General features: G+C 38.0%; 1 protein-coding gene across 2 annotated transcripts in view; it reads right to left on the bottom strand.

The window, feature by feature from the left end:
• Positions 1-24,673, bottom strand: part of ACSS3 (acyl-CoA synthetase short chain family member 3) — a 117,816-nt gene that overhangs the window by 9,303 nt on the left and 83,840 nt on the right. For both annotated transcript variants that reach the window (XM_080393266.1, XM_080393267.1), the window contains 4 exons: positions 17,447-17,542; positions 14,331-14,394; positions 4,516-4,597; positions 3,403-3,525 (listed from right to left, as the gene is read on the bottom strand). In XM_080393266.1, the coding sequence (XP_080249392.1) occupies positions 3,403-3,525; positions 4,516-4,597; positions 14,331-14,394; positions 17,447-17,542 (365 nt within the window). The remainder of the gene's footprint in view (positions 1-3,402; positions 3,526-4,515; positions 4,598-14,330; positions 14,395-17,446; positions 17,543-24,673) is intronic.

Genomic DNA, 24,673 nt, shown 5'->3' with positions numbered 1-24,673 from the left:
TGTCATGGTAAAACACACAGATTTACATCAGTAGAACTACTACAGAGTGTATTTTATTTTATTTTTTATGACAATAACCCCCACAGCCCTGCTGACCACGGGATAGTGTTTTACCTGAACTAGGCAGGCCTCCTGTTTATCATTTTTACTGTAACAGGGAAGGCATTTTTCACCTTACCTGGAATTTATTTCCAGATATACCTGGTTAAAGATTTATTTTATTTCGGGGAGGTCCTCTCTTTCACTTTTCTGTTGAATTAAAGATAAGCTCAACATTTTAATTAATTGATCATTTTTTTTGGTTTCATTAAACCTTTTCTTTCATTAAACCCTTCTTTAAAGGTCTAGATGTTCTAATAAATCTCATCCCAACAAAGATTTTGGTGAATTTGGCATTCTTATTTGTTTTCGTACTTTAAAGGTTTCAGGATGTTTTCCTGGTGGCCAGCAATCCCCACAGCTGTAACAAATTCTTTTCACTGAAGTTTAACACCAAATAAGTTGGTTTTGTATTCACTAAAAATTCCACCTCATTTTACCTAGTCCCTAGTTCACCAGAACCCCTTGCTGGTTCTTTAGTTTAGGGCAATCTCGCTTCCAATGTTCACCTTCCCTACAATATGCTCATTCACTTCTGCCTGATATTTTTCCTCTGTCTCTGCTTCGCCTCCTCTACCAGTTTAGCAATACCCAGCTCTTCTTCTCTTACCTTCTGTACAGTTCCCTGTTCCTTCTATCAACTTTTCTACATCACAATTACCTAGTAACAATCAACTCGAACCTTTATCCAGTCCTATTCACAACCAACTTTCAAACATCGAAATTTCCCCATCAAAGATTCACCTTTATTCTGCTCAGACCCGCTGCCTGCCCCAAAGGGGCCGTTACCGGTCCTGTTGTACTGCAAATGCTGCAGCAATTGGGGTGACATTGTCAGGTCTTTCTGCTTAATCGTCAGCAACAGCAACCCCCTCCTCCTCACCATCGGGAGGATTGGGGGCAGGAGATGCTCTTCCTGCTCTGCAGGTTACACAAGCCTGCCTCTGCAACAGCGCTTCTGTTTTAACTCTTTCTTACCCTGAACGCAAAACTGTTACTTGTTGCTTTAAGTCTGTGTTCTTACGTATCAGCCTTCGCGGGCGAACAGCAAACACCCTGCCGTGCGTCCAGCAGGACTCAGCCGCACCTTCGAGGGGGTACGGGGGGTTGTACAAACTCACTCCAATACTTTAACACTTTCACACGGTCTTTGACTCTCCACCCCCCACCCACCCCCTGCTTCAGATCTTACATACATTAGTACAAGTTTTTATCTTACAACGTGTTTCATTCTGGTTGCTCCACAGAAGGAACCACAACCTGAGCTCTCTTTTTTTTTTTTTTCTTTTTTCTTTTTTTTTTTTTTTTTGTACACAAATATTTCAACAAGAACATCTTTCTAGTTTAGGTCTCAGTTGTTTTTTAGGTTTTTTTCCTGTCCTTTTCTAGAGCCATAATCAAAGATCAGGTGGTGTTAATCCCACACTCCTCCTGTCACAGAAACATATCAGCATACATTACTTCATCCCATTTTCCTCTCACCTCAAGAATAACATTTACTGTAATAAAACATTATAATTCAGTGTCCCATTTAAGGGCCATGTCTCTCCATCCCTCAACTTATACAGGGGCCACCACTGATTACAGTACTTAACCAAAGTTCTCTTATTCACACTTCTCCCAGGCAGCCCCCCCATCTCCTTCCAGTGACTTAAGACACATCCCAACAGACTCCTTCTTACTATTCCACCACTTTGTTATCTCAATCCCTATCCCAGCCACAGACGACTCTAATTTCACTTACAGCTTTCTCTCTTATCCCAAGGCATCCAAACCTTACAGTTAGGGCATTCAGTTTCTTGTCCTCACCATACATACAATAATTCTTTACACCATATACACTTTAAAACATATAGAGGTTCACATTCACCCCTCGGATGTTCAAGACAATAACCACATACCAACATTTATAATAAAATTAATACAAAAATGTTCTCACATTTCCAGCATAAATGAGTATAACAATTATTAATAACCTTATAATTATTAATTAAAAGGCCACTTTTCTCCACATTCCAGCTTATAAAGCGGCCACCATTGATTACAATATTTTATCAATGTTTTCCTATTCACATTTCCACCAGCGGATCCTCCAATATCCTTTCAATGACTCAAAAAGGGCTTTTCTTTAAAACTCCACCACTTTGTTTTCCTCCCATTTTCCCACTTCACACTAACAGAGTACACTTAACACTTACAAAATGCAGCATGCAGGTATCTCTCTACAGCAACACCAAGAACCCACTATTATTACCAAGAATATTGTTGTGATTTTGGCTATAAACAGAGTCAAATTCCACATTCCGTAAGTCAGAAAACCGGAATAAGCGAGACTGTACCAAACAAGCCCTATAAGCAAACTTGCCAGGCTCCAAATGGCAACTGAATGCCAACAAAATCAAACAAAACCAAACGTACACTTAAGGTGCTAGCCACAAAAGTGTACACCACCCTGCAGAAGTTTAACTTTTGACTTACAGGCAGTTCCAAATGACCGGTCTACCAACCAAACAAAACAAAATAAAGAATACTGTCACTTACAGCAATGGGGTCCTTGTCTGCCGCCGCAGTGATCCGTTGAGTCAAGGAGCCCCTCTGGGAAATCCTGGGGGTACCCTGGGGAGTCCTATCCCCAGCGGGTCCTACAGCCCGGCAGAGAAGTGTCCCACCTGGGTCGCCAGATTGATTTAAAGAACGAAGTCAAAATTTCTTAGTGACTAAGTATCCTTTATTGGCAGTGCTGGGTGCACATTAGGCGGAAGGATCCCCCGTGCATCCAGTGCTGCCAATAAAGGATACTTAGTCACTAAGAAATTTTGACTTCGTTCTTTAAATCAAAAAAGCACTGAGTGTCAGTCTATATAAATTCAGCCAACAACAAGCAATTAAAAAAAACACAACTAAACCCTGTATTTTAGGAATAAAAGCTTCTGCACCTAAGTAACTACAGTAGCTGGTGAAACTGCTTGGCACACTGACCCTAAATTATCTTAATGTATTCCTAAATAAATACGTTATCAGAGTTTACAGGAATGCTTTCCATGCTACCATATTGCCCCTTAACTCCACCTTCAAATGTCAAATCACTCCTGTCTTATCAATCCCATGGAACAAACTCCTTATTATTGACTAGATTTATTATGGAAAGCACCTTAATAGGAAGGGCTTGAAACAATTGTTTCGCTTAAAAGCACCAATGGAAATGCAAACAAAAAAAAGTAGAAAGAAAATGAGAGATTTTGTGAGATTTTCAGTCTTAGCTTTCTTCATTCACTCTTGTAAATTCACTCAGGCAATGCTAACCTCTTCAATTGCACCTGCAGAAATTCTGTGTCCGGCAACATTGATCACATCATCCGCTCGAGACAGGACGTATAAATAGCCATCTTCATCCATATAACCTGCATCCATAGTATCATAATATCCCTAAACACAACAAAACCAAACATAAATTCAGAAACAGTACTAGGAACATCCATTCATTTCCCATGAAACCAACAAACAAAATTGATTGTTTCAAATGAAACACACTTTTGGTGCCTGAAAGTTTTAGTTCTGTAATATTTTTCACCCTTCTTACGTCATAAGTGTCATTCAGTGCAGCTCCCTTTCCAGAAAGGTTTTGTAGTCTTTGTTAAAACAGAACATAAGACAATACATAAACCTCAGTTTTTTCCAACTCTGCTTTCTTTGATCCCTGACAGCCTGGAGAAGGATGTTGTCTGAATCCACCTAAGGAGAACGGAATTGCTACAATATAACAACAGTTGTCCAATTGTTCCTAAAGGTTGGTTTTTTTTTTTTGCTGGATCCCAACATATATCATCATCATTATGATGCAAGTGCACACAAAAAACCAATCTGCCTTATCAAGTCACTTATTTACTTTTATTGAATTAAACCTTCTATTTTGGACATTGACATAGGACCAATCTGTCTATTTCTATAAGGAAAGAAGGAAGCCAGTCCTTGGATAGTTCATCTGACAAGGAAACTAATGCAGTTAGGAGCATTAGATGCACAGTGGGCAAGTGGATATTTTGGACTAATACTATGTTAGAATGACTGCACATCAACAGAAGTAGCGTTATTTGAAGCTGTGATAGTTTAAGGTTGTGAGGCTTACATCTTTTATTAGATCAAATGACATAAAACAACTTTTAGGTTCAGAAGGTTGAGGTTTGCCGCCTTCTGTTTCAGATCTGAAAAAATAAAAAAACCCAGCATGCCCAAAAGCTTTAAAGTACGAATGAAGAAATTTTTACCTTGAAACATTTTTAATTGTGTAACACATATATCAAAGATCTCTCATGAAAATAATGCATGATAATTTTGTATGTTATGCAGTTTAGATCTACTATCATTCAGTTCTGCAGGATTATGAAAAGTTTATATAATCAATTTCATAATTCTTACTGGAAATTTCTGGAAATACAACTTCTGGAAAGTTTCCTGATTTTCCCAAAGACCTGAGAATGCTCCAGGAGGCAAAGGCAACCTTAAATTAAAAAGAGCAGAGGCAAGTAGTAAGAAACATAGGTATAATTCACGCTCTCCGTTCATACTTTATATTCAGATAAATAATTGTTGGCTATACAGTCAGAAAAGAGTTCAGCTTAATAATATGCTGATAACAGACCAAAAATACCATATATTTGTTGTGATCACATGCATATAGCATTGAACTGATTCCAGACCATACCTTTTATACAACATAAGCACCTCTGGCATTCAGTAAAATAATGTTTGGTCTAGTAAACACTATATAGCATACTATAAATATGTTATCTGCATTCATCTTTCAACATTTCCAAGGATTAAGTATCTGTCAGAAATGTGTGCATGTATGCTATGATACAGACAACTTCAATATTATAGGTATCTGTCCTTGTTTCAGCTGGGGTAGAGTTAATTTCCTTTTTACTAGCTGGTACAGTGCTGTGTTTTGGATTTAGAATGACAACAGCACCCTGATGTTTTAGCTGTTGCTAAATAGTTCTTACTCTAAATCAAGGCATTTGCAAGGTCCCCATGCTCTGCCAGTGAGCAGGGGCACATGGAGCCAGGAGGGAGCAGAGCCAGGACAGCTGACCCAATCTAGCCAGAGGGATATTCCATACCATAGAACATCAAGCTTGGTATACAAACAGGGGGAGCTGGCTGGGGCCTGCCCATCACTGCTCACAGACTGGCTGGGCATTGGTCGGTGGGTGGTGAGCAGCTCCACATGAAACGATTGTGCATCAATTGTTTCTTTTATTTTGGGTTTCATTCCTCTCTCCCTCTCTCTCCTTTTCATTAGAATCATTATTACTGTATTTTAATTATTAAAAAAGTTCTTATCTCAACCCACGAGTTTTACCTGATTCTCCTCCCCATCCCACTAGTGGGGGCTGTGGGGAGTGAGCAAGCAGCTCTGTGGTACTTGCCAGCCAGGGTCAAACCACAACAGTATCTCACTAACACATGTACACATTCACACATGCATAGACATATGAATTGAATTATCAGACACACAGAACTTCAGTTTCTGTAAAAAGATATAAGTCAAATTACTTCAGTCATGAGAATCTGAATAAAAATACTTTTTTATTTAGATTGTGTATAACATTACTGGAATTATTGGAGGAGTTGTTTGAAAGTCTATCACTTCTAGAACTTTCTACAATAACTTATTTTTATTTTTTCAGGTGAAGCTGCAAAACTCTGTATTGCCTTATTAGTTGAGTTTTCAATGTGTACCATACACTCATTCTTCAGTCCACAATACAGGCATGACAAAATATGGGACACTTCCCATACAAACCTGCTGAAAGAGGAGAAGCTACAGAAGTCTCAGCTAACAAAGAAGTGGTTGTTTCTCCATTCAAAGCCCTGACAGGGTTAAGCACAGCTTACTTGAACTTCCTAAGAGATATATATTTGGGCATATCAACACAAGTTTTATGAAGATTAACCCTAGTAACAGAGAAAGAATATGCTTGCTTGCATGATCTTTTATACAGACAAAACCAGAAATGCCTCATACACATTTTAGTAGCATATGCCTGCATTCCTAACCAGCAAATCTTTAGCCAGGGGTATTTTATTTTCTACTCTGATAGTGTCTCTGTGACACCAGAAGGCAACACCTCTAGCAGTGAAACAGCCCTCCATAGCATTGCCACACTGGTATCATTGTAAGTCTCCTATGATGTTCAGGTCACAAGAACAGGTGCTACCAGCTCAGTGACATGTACATTCCCAACACTACATTTACAAAGAGTTATATATATATAAATACAGACACAAACTTTTTTTTTTTTAATCTAAATATGGTATAAATAGTACAAGTCATGTTAAAAGGCCATGTAATCTAGTACAGATTCAAATCCATGTTTTTTTTAGAATCCCAGTTTTTTTCAGCTTAATTCAGCTCGACTAGCATAACAGAATACACCACTACAAATACTACTACTTTCTCTGAGGATTCTGACTCAACACATGCCATAAATCACATTCCCTAAAAGTATGGTTAAGGTAAGGCCAGAAATGCCAAAACACTTCCCAGGTAGTCACCCTGGCTTCAGCAGGGCAGCTTAGCTTCTGCCCATCTGGAGAGAATTCACTGGCCTTTTTTAAACCTTGCAAGCTTAGTAAGAATCTCTGCGGTACATAAACATGACCTGCAGAGAAATTCTCTTGGAAAAACAAGTTAGAAAACCAATATATTGATCCTAGTATTTGTGCATGTATAAGTTTAAAAGAAAAATCTCTTGTTTAGATTCAAGAAAAACTACTAGACAATGGTAGTTACTATAGTTGTTGCCTGGTTGCTAATAACACAACAACTTACAAAAGCTTACGTCACTGCAAATTTTGCACTTTAAATATATTTACCAGTCTGAAACATCCTTGTGATGGGAGAGAAGGGACAATTCGTATTGATGAAGTCCTCTATCCACAGTACTTTGCAGTTAGTCATTAAATAGAAAAACCAATTTTATTGCTGAAATCAGAAAAGCATTTTCCTTTCTGCAACTGTAATGGTTTAGAAATCCTAACACAGAAGTATGTAACATATCACCAAAAATCTCTGCTCCCACCATTTGGTTTTGTTTGTGTTTGGTTGGTTTTGTTTTGTTTTTTTTTAGGGAGGGTAGCTTTTGTCTTTTGTTTCTTTAAAGGAAAATTGCATTGGTAAGTACATCCACAGTGCATATTTCAAGAGTCTATGAAAACCAGACTGCTAAACTACTGGCTGCCACAGATACAGCTACGGTGCAAATCATAGCACAATACCAACACAATCTGAAAATGCACTTCCATGACTCTCTGTAAAAAATTACTTGCAGTTAGGACTGCATTCCACCCACTAAGCAAAAACTGAATGCTGTCTTCCATGTATCCATCTTTCAGGAAAAATAATTCCAAAGCAATCGGCACATACAATTCTTCAACAACAATGAAGTTCTTAGCATTGTGACCGAATAGAATTTCTAGGTGCTGTGCAAAGACAAATAATTAATAAAATTAATAAAGGTAGAATTCAGCTTGCCAGAACATAATTACATGTATTGCAATTTTGCCAGGACATCAGAATGAAAATACCCAGAGCCAAGAATACCTCCATGCTGCTGCTGTCAGTGGGAATGCTGCCATGAATTCCAATGGGAGCTGAACTGGATCATAATTATGTGCAAGGAGCCACAAGAGTAAAAATGAGACAGTCAGAAAACAGCAGCAATCTGGAAGAAAACATTTCTTCCTTTTCTCAGCCCCTCCATAAAAATGGAACATTTTGAGATGTTTGGTTTGGGTCTGTTCTCCCTAGGAAACATAACACACACCTACAAAAGTTCTATAACACACACCTACAAAGGTTCTATATTTAAAAACTGTTGCCTCTTTGTCCAAACACTGAGTTGTCAAGGTCTTTTGGGGTTCTTTTTATTCAGAGGATACATTGACCAAAAAGTGCCAGGTACAAGAAAGTAAGCATGATCGCCCCAGAGATGCTCCTGCTTCCATTTCATAAGCAACAGGACCACAGAAGACCAAGACAGGAGGAGGTAGGTTCCTTCATCATCATTTTCACAATATACAAAGAAGTTGCTTTGTTTGGTTTCCCTTTGGGACATATTTACTGTATTTCTCTAGCTACCCGTTAACTTTTCCCTCTCTCATCCTGCATGCCAAGCCACAAACCAACCAGTGCTGAGCCTCTGCACCTGCTATCGATTCAAAGACAAGCCCTCCCTTACACTATTCTTGCCTAGATTTTACATGTGGTCATAACTCTAGTAGCTTCTTCTGTCTCATCATTGTTTCTTCTTTCTGGAGAGGACAGTCAAGAGCCTCAAGAAACACAAATTCAAGACAAGCTTGCCAGCTTTTTCTAAAATATGAATGTGGTACCAGCTATATTGGAGCAGGCTAACTACAGCCAACTCATCCCGTTTAACTAGCAAAAACCAGGCACCATTTCAAACCCAAGTTGAGGTTCGAGAGAAAAACTTACACTGAGCTGAATCAAAACACGTGAATGTGAGAAAGTTTAGCTTTGAATTTCAAACTTCAAAAAAGATGTATAGGTCTGAATTTTGAGCTCAGTCATGCCAACTTTTCACCAGCACAGCAACAGCAGTACAAATAATGCTATTCTCCGTTTACTCCAGTGAAATTAAGATGACGATTGTAAAATTACAGGAATACAGTTCCAGGCCCATTTTGCATTTCAAGGTTGAATACATTTAGAACAGCATCAGGAAAACCAGGTAAACTGTGTAATTAATTATGTAAATTATATGGGTTCATTTTACAAAGACCCACTCTAGTTACATTTTATAAAGATAAGAATGTAATTTCATTATAAATTGGAGAAACTAAGATTAGGTGAGCTTGGCACCATTACACAAAAACTCTGAAGTACTTCCACAGTAACTGTTTACTGCTAGGGAATTTTAAATTACAATCATTATCTGGTTTTTAAGAACTCTTTCACAGTTCATTTATTTTTCATAAAATGGTGGCTGACCATTTTATGAAATCACATAGAAAATCACAGAACAGCCCATCTTTAGCTTAGCCCAAGAAAATCTAACTCCATGTGTCACATCCTTTCAGGATGCCACTCATCAAAATTCCTTGCTGACAGAACAAAGTAATTATAGACACAGCACTCAAAAGATAATTTACACAGAAAAACAAATTTCTGAAAGTACAAATGAAAGTCAAAAACTATTAGAGATGGTACCTTGCTGAGTTTCAGAAAAGACATCCTTTTATTTTATGGCAGACAATGGTACTCACAGGCTGTTCATTACAGCCAGTCAAAGCAAGTATAAGCCATTGTTAAATGAGTTTGGGCTTGGAACAGAGCTAAATCATTTTGATTGGCAGCTATATTATTACTTAGCATTTATGTAGTGCTGTGTATAAACATTACTCTTAAAAAAAAATTGATTGCAAGTTTGAAAGCCATCTGGAACCTGGAAGCTTTTTCAGACAACAGGGACAACAGCACAGGAAAGAGGGTGGAGAGGAGGTAAGAGAAGAGGATCTCTAACATTCATCAGTCTGCGTGAAATGCTACTTTAGTTAGCTGAAAGGGGTCACAAAAGTAGTTAGTCTCAGTGTGGATTTTACAGGGAAAAAAATATAGTTTAGTGGGGAAGAGAGAAATCCATTAAAAACTAGTGAAGTGCTTGGAAAAGGTTAGAAGAAAGTTCAAATGTCTACTCACAGGTACTCCGCCTGAGATTTGGTAGAAAACTCATCTATAGCTGAATTGCTCTCACATTGGAAGTCCTACTCACTGTTCCACTTTTAAAGGGAAAAGACAAAGTTGATAAATATGTGGAAGGCTGGCAGGGAGAGAAAGCTTTTGCACAGATTCTTCATTATATGTAATCTGACTTCCCACACAACATAGGCTAAAAGATGCCATCTACTAAATCCTGCCTCAATCCCATAACTTTTGGTTAAAATAGATACCCAGGTTTGACCTAGAGGTGTCAAAGAAAACCACCACATTCCCAAGAATATTTATGTGATTCTGTGCAGAGGAGATTGGTAAAATAAATTTGTAAATACTTATCCCATAAACCTCCATTATTATGGTACAAAATTAACTATACAAACACTAGCACAAGTGTAACTAGGATCTAGCAGGAAATTCACTGGCAGGCATTACTCCCTGGATAGAATGAGCGTAAGGCAAATGTAGTTCTCTTGCTGTTGTAGGTGAATATAAAGAATAATGCTAGCTAATGAGACAGTGCTGACAACTGCTTCATAAAATAAACATAATGGGTTTGCGATCCTTACAATGTACAAAAGCAAAACTGAGTTTCCCACTGCACTGGAATTTAAATGGGATTTCTCTTTATTGATGTTCCTTATGAGAACAGACAACTTAGAAAATTCTCACAGGTAATCATGATTACACATACAGACATACACACATTTTCAAGTTTGTATTAATTACAGGCAAGTCAGAACAGTGCAAGCAGAAATATATCACTAAATCAGACTGGTCTTGCTAATGGAAATGGAGGTCATCACTGCTATTATTTTCACTTCAGAATAAATTGTCAGAATCTTTCATGCCCAAAGATTCTAGCTAAAAAAAAAAAAAAAAAAAAAAAAAAAGGAAATTTAGAAGCCCACCCTCATGAGCTGCAGTCATATTCATTTTCCCTTGTCCTTTTGTCACAAACAGTGTGACACTACTTTTCATTACTTTATCTTGAAAGACTTGTGAAGTCAAACCTGTTATTGCATTGCCCGGGTAAATTAACCCATATGAGAATTCCTGTCAGCAAAAATCTTTCCAAAGGGCATAGATGATGGTTATATATAGAAAAAAAAAAACAAAACAACAAAAACAAGAGGTATCAGTTGGCAGATGAGTGAAGAAAATAACATACTTAGAGCAGGAAGATGGAGTAATTAGATATAAAAATTACTGTTGTACACTACTTGACTCCTGCAGGATAAAATTAAAGTTTAAAAATCTGTTTTAAGAATAGATATTTTAAATACTATACTTATGAACACTGCAGGTCTCAAGCAGCCCCCAACAGTCTGCTGGGAGTTAGACTGGGATAAAAATAATCAAAAGCAGCAGCACACCACTTGTGCACAGCTGCTATTGTGAGCAGTGTGTAGCCATTCTCCTCTCCAATAAATACCAAATAATATTTCTCAGCTCACATATGCTGCAGATAAAGCAAACACCTGTGTTTTTTTCTGAAATGGTACACCATATTTTGCTGCTGAGTGTATGGCTGAGTAAAAGTCAAAACTATCCTGACTTCCATTTTCTTCTGGCTGCATGGGGACGTGTCCCTGGGGTGACAAACACACACTGGTAGTAACAAGGATCATCCCCGCTATTTTTCAGGGGTCTGACCATGCAGAAACCTGCTGAATGATGCCTTGACCTAATGGCCACAAGTTTTTATGACCAAAAAAAGCAACTAAACACTGCAGCAAATTGTCACTTACCAGAATGAAACCTGGAACAAAATGTTTAGACACTGTGAACCAACTTCTGTTAACAGTCCAAAGTTTCAATCATTAGAACTGCTAAAAAACCCACAACTGGCCTCCTAAAGCTCATCAATACCTTTGTCTTGTTTACTTGGTCTGGGTTTGTTGTTGTGTTTTTTTTTTGTTAAGCGAGGAATGAATTTTAAGAGATCCTATTGTCTCAAGAGGTTAAGTCAGAAAAAAGGCTGGATGTTTAAGAGGGGTGATAGTTGAGCTACCTCAGAAATGGTTTCATATTGACAATGTTAAATGCTACAACGTAATTTCTTTCCCCCCTACCGCCCCGCCCCCAGTCATTTTAGAATGGATACTACAATAAACATGAACATGATAAATCAATATTGTCCCTGTGCCATTACTCCTTCTTGAGTGATGCAATGCAAAGAAACAAAACAAAACAAAACGCCCCTCTTTTCGCCCATCTATTTATTCGACTGCAGCAAAAGTCATGCTGGGCAAGATAAAAAAAAAAATCATCATCAACAACAACATCAAAATCAATGTATAAACACATTTATAATCCCTTAAGATAAATGCCTAAACGCGGAGCCACATTGGGGAAGATAAATTCTGGCCTTAAGAGTTTGACAATAACCCCAAAGAAGATCTTCTAATATAGCAATATATACTCCTGAGTGCCATTTAAAGATAAAGACAGAAATGGCTCAGGAATGTATGCACATGTCTACCAACATTACTTGTTAGTAGATATAATTCAGTCTGTTTGGCAGAATTGGTGAAGGTGGAGTTCATTTCACTTCTCCTTTGGCAGATAAGGCTAAGTACCCACCCTAGGCCAGCCCTGTCACCCCTGCAGTCACTGCAGAGACACGAGCCCGTCTGGAAGGCAATTTAATCCATCCTAGCTGAATGCTTAAGACAGCTAATATTGATTTTCATACAAAATACCTTTCTCTCTCTCCATTGATTACACGACTACATTTTAGTATGGCATCAGATACTACAGAGGTGAGAGTTTTGAGAGATAGCCCTCCACTGTGACCCGAGTGACTGATACTGCAGTTTTAATTATTCATACTCGGCAATGGAAATGTACAATGTTACATGTGTAACATGTAACATGAAAACTACATCTAAATATGAGCCTGCTGATTCAGGGGAGATTGTGTGTGCACTTAAACACATGCCTGTGTGTCCCGGTGATGTAGCCTAAGATGCTGAAAATCAGGCAGGGTACAGACTTCACCCTGAAAACACACGTCTGTGTCACACAGTACAGTAACTTCATGTCATGCTCACTACCTTAGTCTCTCCACAGTGGCCTGGTTACATTAGATCAGTAGTAGAGCTGAGCAAAAAACCTCCACCCCTTGGCAACTCCAACTCCCAAGCAAGTGCCATTGCAGCCCAGCCGCCCGCATTTCCCATGCCACACACCCACAGCATGCTCCAGTGCCTGCAGCTCTTACGTGGCTCATCCTCAGCTCACGTGGCCACTGCCCCAATCCTCAGCTAACTTCCCTCTCCAACAGCTCATCACAATTGGGACATCTGTCCCAACACTTTGGCTTTTGACAGTATTTCAGTTCACTGAAGGTTAATGCTAATCTTCATATTTCCTTCCATTCATTTAAGCAAGCAGCGAAGGCTGAGTTACCACAACCACCCTAAATTTTCCCACAAAAGAAGTGAATGAAAGCATCTGTGACTTGTATTTGCTGGCAGTTAGGAAGGGTTCAGAAGTGAAGTATTTTCTGTGACTGAAAACTGAGGCAGCTACAGCTAAAGTGTTAATCACAAAGCAGGTTATCTGTCCAAGGAAAATGCCATTTGCCTAAAAGCCCATGAAACACCCAGAACACAGAGCTGGCAGGGGCTGTGGGGAGCTGCAGCCTATCAAGCTTTACTGAAGCAAGGAAAGGTTCTGGCAACAGTGAGACTGCAGAAGGCAAGATAAACGTAAGTGATGCTCACAGTGCTATCCAAACAGAGGCCCCTTTATCTAGACAAAAGGTGCTGAGAAAGATGTACTTTCAAAAAGAATATTAAAAGCTTAGGGAATTCATCTGACAGGAATCTGGCAAATGGTAATAAAAATCACCTACATGATGCGTACAGCAGGGGTTCTTTCTTTCTTCCTTTTTTTTTTTTTTCTGGAGTCTTTTACTGTATGTATTTTTTCAAAGTACTACCATAACAGAACACCATTTCATGCAAAGCACACGCAGAGACATCTTGCTGTTTTTACAGAAAACAGAAAATATACATTCTCCCTCTAAAAATGTGCATCAGTTGGGATTACAAGGTAGTGAAATAGGCAGCATCACAGACAACGCATGTCAATCTGCACTGCTCTACTATTTCACGAAACTGAAAGACAAAACAGTGAAGAGAATGATTCAGTATCTTGCTCACACATCACAACAGGAAGGCTTCATCCTGTTCAACGAGCTGGTAATTAAGAAAATTGTAAACTCTGCTGTAGCCTAAGCAAAAAACCAGCAATCCACACTCATACACGCACACAATTTCATCTGCAACTTTCCAGCATTAATGGACATTAAAAGTTACGGCAGTTTGGTATCAATATCAGAGACAGTCGTGCTTTTCAACCCTCACTACTTCAATTACTGTTTTATACATATATATATATAAAATCAGAAAAGTCTTCCGTTAAAAGACAATCAATGCATGTAGGGAGTTTCTCTTAACTGTAAGATACTTAGTTTGCTTACTTTACCACAATATTTCCCAAAGTCTTCACCTTCACTGGTTCCTTATTTTCATCCAGAATCATCACTGTAAAAAAGTAATATAGGAAGAGAACTCCTGTTAAGAAGTGTATTTTTAGGTGAAGGACAGCGTTTCTCTTCATGGCTATCAACTGAAGTCACACTTCGGAATGGCAATATACCAGTGACAGAACAACTGGGATAGGAAACTGAAACGATGAATGGACATACAGAAGACACTTATGAAAAACAACAAGAAAGCATATATAAATTCCGTTTATAAACTGTAAACACATTTTTTTTAATATATTTTTAGATAGCGAAGAACATAGCACCATTAGATTTGGAGAATTATGGCTCAGAACACACAACGAAAAAGACCTACTCACATGTAGCTTTCAAAGCTTTCTCTCCTATTTTTTCCTATTTTTATGATACTAAAGTAAATCTAATCAGTTTATTGTAACTGTTTTATCAGGGTAGCAATTCCAGCATGTATCCTCCTCCCTGCAAGCAGTGTATTCAATGTACAAAAATTTGGGGAAGGGAGACACACTGCTCACTCCTGAATTACCGAAGAACTGACTTAATTCTTCAAAATGTGGGACTTGCATCAGTTTGAAAACAATGCAATGAAATGATCTGAAAAGTGTTCAAGTAGATCAAAAGGAAAACATAATATAACGTCTGATTTAAGGCAACAGAATCAGAAATTAATATGGTATCTTGATTCACTTTTAAATGCAATTTGTGCCACTGCACTTTGTTATCATAGCTAAATGCTGCTTTTATTCTTTACATTCTAAAAAATCAGCAAAGAAATCAGTTTATCTGAGCAATACTGTGACAGGAAAAAAACTGGCTGTATTTTAAAAAAAAATAGATTCTGTAACTTTCTATTTGTATTGCAGCGTAAATACAACATAACTTCAGCAGTGCCCAAACCATTAAGACTTGCATGTATAATTTAAAAATACAGCATCTATCTTCTATGGCATAGGGATCTCTTTTAATTAACATAGTAAGAGCAATAAACCAACATCAAAACCAAAGTGGGTGACAGCATGACAGCTGCCAGTATAGAGTAATTTCAAGATGCACTATTTCATGAATGGCTGCATTACAGGACATAACTGGCCTCAAACCAAAGACTGAAAGAGGTAAAGTTTTTTCATAAATCTTCAGTGACTTTTAGTGCTTATTTTATGTTTCCCTTTTAAGGCATGCTAAAGACATTTCCTTCAGTCTATGTGAAGAAATTCTTTACTTACACTAGCCCCAATGTTCTAAAAAAACTGAGAGGAAATTTTTATATTCTTACTAATACTTTGTTCTAGGCCTGACTATCATTTGATAGCATGTGTGATAAAATTACACTCTTCCACTCTTCCCTGTTTATTACAACTCTGGACAAACTTCATGGGTTTGTTTCAGTGTCGGTTTTAAGCTATTGCTTGTTTTCATGCCATAACTGAACACTAAAACCCAGAGCTGCTAAAAATGTGGGGTTTTTTTCTTTAATGTTCACTTCCACTTGTATGTATTAGAAGAAAAAGCAGCTTGGTTCTTTCTGCCCAATGATGTGAGAGCCTCTCCTGAAGATGGTTTGATCTCTGAAGTAACTATTTTTCTGACTTCAAGTAATTCTTGAAAACTCTGTTAAAATCAGGGTTCCCAGGTATGAAAATAGTTTTGCAATCTTAATTGTCTGGCTGCACCTTCTGCATGCAAGTACCTTCCAGATAGTAAGTGCTCATCCTTTTAAAGTTGGTCCGTAGCCTACTATTTATCCCAGCTGTAAATAAAAATGCTCCACAAGTACTTCAAGATAACGTGCTTAACAACTCTCTCAAATATGTGAGTTCATATACCTGTACAAAAAGGTAGAAAAAGTACTTTGATTTTCTTTTAAAAAGTATTGGATGAGTTCAAATAGAAGAGGTATATCCTGGCCAAGCTGCTTGTTATCTCACTGTGATGTATTTGTGGAAGACACAGACCGCAGTAAGAATGTTCTTTATGCACTTCAGAATACTTCTTATATAAAACTGTAGGGCCAAAAGAAAATCTAATCACTGTGTCTCTGAGACATAATTATTCAATGTGCTTCTCCCAAATCAAAACTATTTAGACTCTGAAAATTGAAAATACAGGTATAACAGAACACTCCGAGTGCAAGTTACCGCTATTATTTGTCTAGTTATAATTTCCTCTTTTGCTGATGGTTTTTACTAACATTTTCTTCCTGACTTGCAATACAAATTCTACTGCTGCTCTCAGTTAAAGCAGTGCAACTGTAGATAAAGCCTTAAAGGACAGTATATTTTTCATATCTTTGCTATATCCAGTGTAGCAGTATGCGCTAGCCCTTGTTAAGGAAAACGGCACTGAAACTGTCTGGAGTTAACTGCTTAGCGTTAGTAGCTACATTTGCTAAAGCCTTAGGCCACAAGCTGTGAACTTTCACCCAGGTATGTCAAATTTTTACCTAATTCTGTGAAAGTGGGCCTCGAGCCTGTTGGGGCTGGAAGATAAGGAAGCAAGGAAGGCTGCTACACTCATCAGTAGAAGCAGTAGAAGCCACTTCTTAGATAAGAAATAAGAAACTGTCTGCCTAGGGACAATGAAGAGACCCAATGAAGAGCAAGACGACCCCAGACCCTAATATTACTACTGGTTGGAACTGTCACAAGAGAGGTGGAGAATTTAGATTGTAAAGGTATAATTTCCCGGGAGTTTCTTTGTTCAGGGACCCTCCCCAGAAGCACCCAACCTGAGCGGTTTCTACCACTGTACCACTCAAATAAATTACCCTATTGGACTTAAAAGCCAGGGACTGTGCTGCAGGATACTTAGGGTGGAAAAACTTCTTTAGCACCCTTTCATGTAACAAAGGTGGGTGTAGTTTACCAATTTTCTTGAACATAACTCTGTATTATTTCATTATTTATAATCATATTCCACAACACACAAAAGAGCAGAGCTTCCCGTTACAGGGAGGAGGAAAATGTGTTAGTAGTAAGGCTATAATTTCCTTTCCCTATGAGGTATGAAAATTAAAGACTGCTTACTCAGGAACATAACACCCTTTTCTAGTAGGATGTTTAGGACAGTCTTACCATTGTATCCTGGCACTGGTTTTCCTGCCTGCCCAGGTGGAGGTGTTGTAGAATTCCCCAAACCAACACAGGAAGCAGTAATTGCAGAACCAGATTCTGTTAAGAGAACACAAACATTGTCAGTTAAGGTTGATCCTACTGCCATTTAGTATTTATTGGTTCTAGATTTTGCTTCTAGTTCAGCAAATAAAAAAAAAAAATAAAATTCCAAACAACTGATGTAAGATTTAGAATTCAGGAGCTTTTATGTATTATCCTATGTATGTAGATTCATTACAGAAATTTGCATCCTTCAAAGGGGAAATTTTTCATTCCATAGAAAACAGTCAGAAATAAATATTTTCTGTATTATACCTGCAAGTTATTCTGCTATGGGCATAAGGTTATACCACACTACTAAGAAACTGCCTACAGTAAAGCCATTATAGAAATACTGCATAGAGCAGATGTAATTCAGGAGTTACTTCACATGCCAATATGCTTGGGAAGAACAAATTCCAGAAGAAAAAGCAAAACAAAACAAAACAACAAACACATCAATCCATTCTTGGTCAATTATCCCTGTAAAGCAGTATCAAAATGTCTGTTCTTCTGTTTTGGAGCTACACACTCAGAGGTCTGGAAGGTGAATAAATGCCAAATCTCTATGACAGTATCGGTCAGGAAGATCAGAGAAGAGGTAGCGTCTAATAAAATTGACTGTAAATAATGAAGTAAACAATATCTTTTTTTATAATCTTGGAGATCTCACCAGTATTTCTTGGTGAGAACGATTTCAGATGACAAAAAGGCTGAAAAAGAAACAGGGTTGAAAAATCAGACCTAGATTGTCAGTGTTGTCAAATAAACTCAAAAGCAACAATCTAAGGAATAAGAATCAAACTGCTGCCAGATTTTGTGATCATCATCCAGATGTTTTCTCATTAAAGTTTTACTAACCACAGCATTCAATTGGTTTGTTGTTTTGCTTTTTTGGTGTTTGGTTTTTTTTTGTTGGGTGGGGTTTTTTTTGGGGGGTTGGGCGGGGCAGGCAGAATGGGAGACAAATATCTCTTGGTTTTCGAATCTTGGGAAGATACTCATTCATCTAACTGCTGACAGCTAAAATGAAGACTGGCACTGCATGCCTTTGGTCCCTGCAGGTCTGGAATCCCTGCTGAATCATCAGTGTGAAATACCTTGTTTGGAGCTTCCAAATGAGACAGCACAAATATCCCCTGTAATGCCTATGCCTTCCAAATTATCCCCGCAGTTAGGCAACTATAAATTCCTCCCTTTTTTCTTAAGAAAGCTCAATTTCACATAGCATTTTTATACTACAAGAGTTGTTGTTATAGAGGAGAAATAAAAACTATCAAGTAATATGACAAGTCTAAGTTTGAAATAAGACCAATTGCTCTTTTTCCCTCTAAGAAAAAAAATCTATAGAAATTACTTTTAAACGCTACTGTAACTCTGGGCTACAGAAAACAAAGTGTAGGTTGTTGTAAATATTAGCAGGAACGCAGTATGAGACTATTGCTTTAAAAATGCGGCTTTATCATTCCGGAGATGTCCCAGATCTCAGGGCACTTGGCCTGAAATTCATAGTCTATGTCACCCTCAAGTGTCAGCACAACACAGTAGGTTTTTCTTCAGCTCTATATTTATATCTGATCTGTACAGTCAAAACTATTTTCAGTTCCCTTGCATTAGAAAATTAGTTGGTTTTGCTCAGAATTTTCTCAGCTTCCATAGCATTCATCTGCCACTTCAGAAGTTGTTAAATGACCATTCAAGTACTAAAAGAAGCAAGAACAAGAACAAAATTGGAGAAACCTGTGGTGGTTTTACATTAGGTGTTAGTAAGTAGCTGAAGACTAGCATTAACATATCATAGTTAAGCTGTGGGACAGAATAAGAACTAGCATCCCTCAATGCTAATAAAGACAGGCTAAAAAGCTTACTTAGTTGTTTCCCCATCTTGTCCCTTTCTTTCTTCTATTCCACACACACTCGTGGATCCTGATCTTTTCTTCCTACAAGCAGAACACTCAAGCTACAACTACAGTGGTGGCACAGTATCAAAATGATCTAACACAGCCCATCTATGATCCCACTGAAAGCTGCAGGAAGAGAAACACAATTTATTCAACACTTCAGGAGCTTCACATTCTTTCTGCATAGTACCTATACTGAAGACATTTTTCCTCGGAACAGATTGAAAAACAGTATTGTTGTTAGAGTACAGTGAATTTGAAGAAAGTGGAAGAGACAGTTTCTTTTTTGACTGTATTAGGAAGAAAACAAGTGGTAGCATGGAGTGTATCGTGCTTTACATATTGCATGGCAAGAGCTAAAAAACATACCATAATGGATCAGGTAAGCAAGGTATTCACCAAAACATGGTAATTAGGTTTGCTGCTGAGAGGTAGGAAACACAGCATCACTGTTAACCTGATGTACCAGTAAGATTTGCATGAACTGGGAATTGAGAAACATTTCTAATCAAGAGCTCTCAATCAAAAACTCTGAGGGGAGAGGGAGAATCTGAAAACTCTGAAAATTAGTTTGGATTTGCTCTCTGATACTATTGTTTCCATTAGCAGTGTAACTAGAAAGGAAACCTCATCGTACTAATTTGTCTGTATTTGCCCCTGCTTTTTGGATAACAGTGAATAAGACTGAATGAAAGTCTACTTATTCTAAACAATAATCACAAGTTCTAAAACTTTGTGAATAGGTATTTATAATTGCTGCTCTGTCGTCTATTGTCTTCTCAATTACCAGCGGATACATCATTTTCATATTTACCCAGCGCGCTAATCTCTCAGCCATACACTCAGTTCCCATGGGTCAGTAAGTTTTTATATACATGAAAAAAATACAGGGTTTTGGTGTTTGGACCACATATTAATTCAGAGAGGGAATCCCAAAAGTTTCTGCTCTTTGTGCTCAGTTAACAGTTCCTGAATGCTTAAGATTCCCTTACAGTGTAGAAACACAAGGAAGTACTGTCAAAGGACAGCATCAATGTGCGCCACATGTTTCTTGAGAAATCAATGCATATCTTCCAAACGGGATGCTGGATTGAAATATCAGTTTCCCAAACCTATCAGAAAACAGCAACCCCTTTCTAGGACTGCATTTTTTATTGCGGAAAAAAAGTTTGACTGGGAAGTGGAATTCAATTCAAAATCCTGCTGAAAAGAAATCACCACTATTCAGAAGAATACAGAAAACTAAGTACTGATGAGAACTTTTATTTGCCAATTATGTTTAATACAAGTACTGTGTGGTCCTTTTATATATTTCCAATAAGTAAAGTTGCTTAAAAATCTTTGGTTTGAATTAAGGTTGATTTCTTTACAATGGAAGTCAGGACCTATATGCAGGTTACAAGACCTAGGTCTGAAAGTTAAAACAGCGACAAGAAGGATAACACTTGTCAAATGGACATTGTATTCCACACACATCAGATTTCTGAATGTATAAATAGACATCCCTTACCTGACACTCACTTTTCTATAGTTTCAGATTCTCTGAAATTAATGCACAGCATCTAAACAGATGCCCAATGTTGAAGTCTTTAGGAACTTCCATATTTTTAATATAAGGAACAGAACAGTAGATCTGTCTTCCAGTCAGTCCCTTCTGCAAGTGTTTAGCCACTAACCTTCCACTCACTAGGCTAGCAAGTTAGCTCGCCCTCCAGCTATGGAAGGCTTTTCAGGGACAACTGGATCATAAAACCAATTTCCTTCCTGCATAACACCTTATCATGTGACGGTGCAACAGCTATTTAGAAGAGCAATGTTTTGCACCAGAAGAGCAATGTTTCACAGCTACTCTGGTAACTACATTCAACATCTGCTCTGAGTTATAATAAAATGAATAGAAATACCTCTGAGGATAACAAAAAGCACCTCGCTGAGACTTGGAAAACAGAGTTAGGGAGAGATTGCCTTCAAACCATAGCTGTTAAAAGTGTCCCAAGTCCCTCCTTACATTTTTACTTTCAGGATAAGGGCTGATGTAAAGAAACAGCCCTCAAAATTCAAAGATTTGACCTTCTTTCTTTTGTTCCACTCCACATGTAGAGTGAAAGATACTATTTTAAAGATATTTCAATATCATTGAGATATACTGGATAGTTAATTAACAGTCCAATACAGCAATTTTTTTGCATTTGTGCCTCTGAAAGAAATTCTTATATCCGAGAATTGCTGCTGATGCAAAAGGAAAAAGTACCCTCTCTGAAGAGTAGCAAGGGGAGTCCATAAGGGTACGCCTGACTTCATTCATCAGAAAGCTTCTACATCCCCATGTGCCTGAGTTGCAGAAGCTGTGCTCTGCCAAATGATGCAGAGCAACAGCCAGCATATTCTGTGCTCAAAATTGTCTTGCCCATTCACAATCAACAGTCAACTTCGATCAAAATAAACAGTTTTGAAATAACTGAGAACTTTAAAGATGAAAAATGCCCCACAACCACTTACATTCCTGATACATTATAATTTCTACACCATGTTCCTCAACATAGTAGACTGTCACGCTGCTGAAATATTGTATTTTCTGCTAAGAAGTACTTAGGGAAAATACATTGCATTCTGACATTAATATTTGAGTTTGGGCTGCACTAAGTGAGTAATGTAATGCTGTCTGCTTGAAATTCTTCTGATGTAACAGACAGACACTGGATGCATGCAAAAGAGGTGGGAATTTTTTATGCAGCAGGGAAAAAAAAAGAGAAAAAAAAAAGCAGCAATTGTCATTGACTAACACATTAATGAATGCAATAAATAGAATACCCTAAAGTCTCATTGTGGCAGTGCTGTTTTGAGCCATTCTCCAAGCGAAGCTGTCATTTTGCTTGAGGAATATTAGAGGAATTACTATAGCAGAACACAGCACTAATAAAACAGAGACGAGGGTCTACGGAAGAGAGCTTAGGCAGTGACTAGTAACAAATCAGACCACCTAGCAAGACTGCAGCTCTGAAGAGACTCCTTGCACACGCTCCCTCCGCACAGTAGTCACTTTAATTATGCCAAAAAGGGTGGAAAGAAGAGTTTGATAAAGTAACAGCAACATGCTTTCTAGTATGGCAACAACTATTGGGCATCCAGGAACACAAAACCACAGTACCAGATGAAATACAGCACTCAAAATCTGCATCACAGCACACCATACTGCCTCCTTACGATAAAACCAAATCTAACACATCGCAGAGACAGTATGTACTGGGAGGGTCCTGAAGATTCAGGGGATGGATCACCAAGTATTCATACAGACCTCCTCTCCTTCATCCTTCACCATATGATCTTAAAGGTCTTTTCCCACCTAAATGATTCTATACGACTGTACAGAGCAAAGAAGTCTTCGTCACTAAAACGCAAGCAAGTTTCTAACTGCACTAGCAGTAGGTGGCCTCACTCAAAGCTTGTGATTTAGTGCTGTTAACCCTGACAAACTCTGTCTAGACAGTCATGCTACAGGCTGGTAGCCCAAGCACCACTTTAGCCTCATGCTTACTGGTCTTGGAAGATCGTTTTAGATAATTGTTTTAGCCTTTGTACAGTACTGCTCAGCCATGCCTTCAGTAAGGACTCAAAAATATCCACTGTGTAATTTTGCCAGGAAGTTTTCTTCATCTCTTCCCTAGAAGAGATCTATGCTCTCTGCCAGCTCTAGGTTAGTGCAGTAAGACATGATACAGTATTAACATGTAGAAAGACCAAGTACACCTGCCTAGTGTTTGTGTACTACAAACACTTGATGCTAATTATCCATCAACACTAAAACAAGATGACAACACCTGGCCGCCATTATCCCAGGGCACTAAAGGGCACAGTGGAGAACAGGTTGGATAATCCCAAAGAAATGTGATGTGTGCTGCTGGGCTGTCAGCTGGCAGACTGCCACAAAAGTCCACAGTACAGCTGCACCCACATTGTTAGTATATGTAGATATGCCATGATTTTTACCACCTTCTAAGAGTAAAGGCTAGTGAAAATTACTTTTCAGATCTATGGTAATTATATCATGAACTTCCCCATGCATTTTACTCATTTCCTCTTCATTTTCCTTAAATCTCCTCAAATGAAGTAAAATTTAATGATAGGTTTATATTTAATTAAATTCTCATCTTCTAATATATTTAGCATGGTATTGCAGCAAATTATAACAGAAAAGTGAGAGGAACCACAAGGAGACAATGACTGAAGAATCTGGAGAACTGTAAATTCTTAAGGATTCCCTGATTCAGTTTTACCAACTGTCAGCAAGCAAGTGAGCAAGTGTGAAATTAAACCCAATTCACACATTATGCACAATTAGGTTAGATTAAAGGCAATCTGTCATCCTAAACTGTGAAAGGTTTTGCTAGCTAGTAGTGAAACTTCAAAAATTCTTTCATGCACCATTTGGTATTTCATGCACTCATGATTTTTGAGGAATATGACAGATGCAACTAAAAAATTCTTGAACAGTGACGATAATTATAATTTATTTTTTCTCCATCTGACTGCATTCTTAACTTAATTCTTATGAATTAAGTACGTGCAGCATCAACACAATAAATATCAGGTGTATACAGAATGCCAAAAAATGGTAAAGTGAGTAGCAGGGGTCTATCTTAACAAAACCCCAAAAAAGTATCAAATTTTAGGCGAGGTTATGCAAGTTGAATGATTTGCAATCAAGATTTTCATGCTAACCTTACAAGGAGTTTTTCCAACTCCTTACAAACTTAAGTAAAGGTAGGGTAAGGAATATGCAGTAAACCAACTGGGAAGAATCTCATGTAAGACTTTCTTACTCCAAATATTATTTAGAGACAATATCACATCTAAACAATAATCAGGCTGCTTACAATGTAGATTACAGTCATTTGGCAGAAGATCAGAACAACTTGTTACCTTGAGGTGGGGTGGCTGCAAAACATGTTCGTTCATCCCACTAGTACTCTACAACACAGAATGTAAAACCTCTACAAGTTAACTGTAAGCCTCATAGAAAGAACAACAGTGTTATTCACCTGTTGTTCACATCCAAATTAAATAAAACTTGACCTTTCTCATTTGGTTAAATTGTATACGGAGCCTTAAAAAAACTCTGCTTAACTTTCTTTACTCAGAAACTGTAATGCAGAAACTTCACTCAGAGAACATGGAAAAGGGATATAAACAGGAAATGAACCAATGCATTTTTTGAAGGGTGCCTAAGGAAACCAGAAAGATCCGTTTA

The sequence above is a fragment of the Falco punctatus genome, assembly GCF_963210335.1.
Source record: "Falco punctatus genome assembly, chromosome: 6".
Lineage (NCBI taxonomy): Eukaryota > Metazoa > Chordata > Aves > Falconiformes > Falconidae > Falco > Falco punctatus.
The sequence above is the reverse complement of the archived record's forward strand: the minus strand, read 5'-3'. Positions and strand labels throughout refer to the sequence as shown.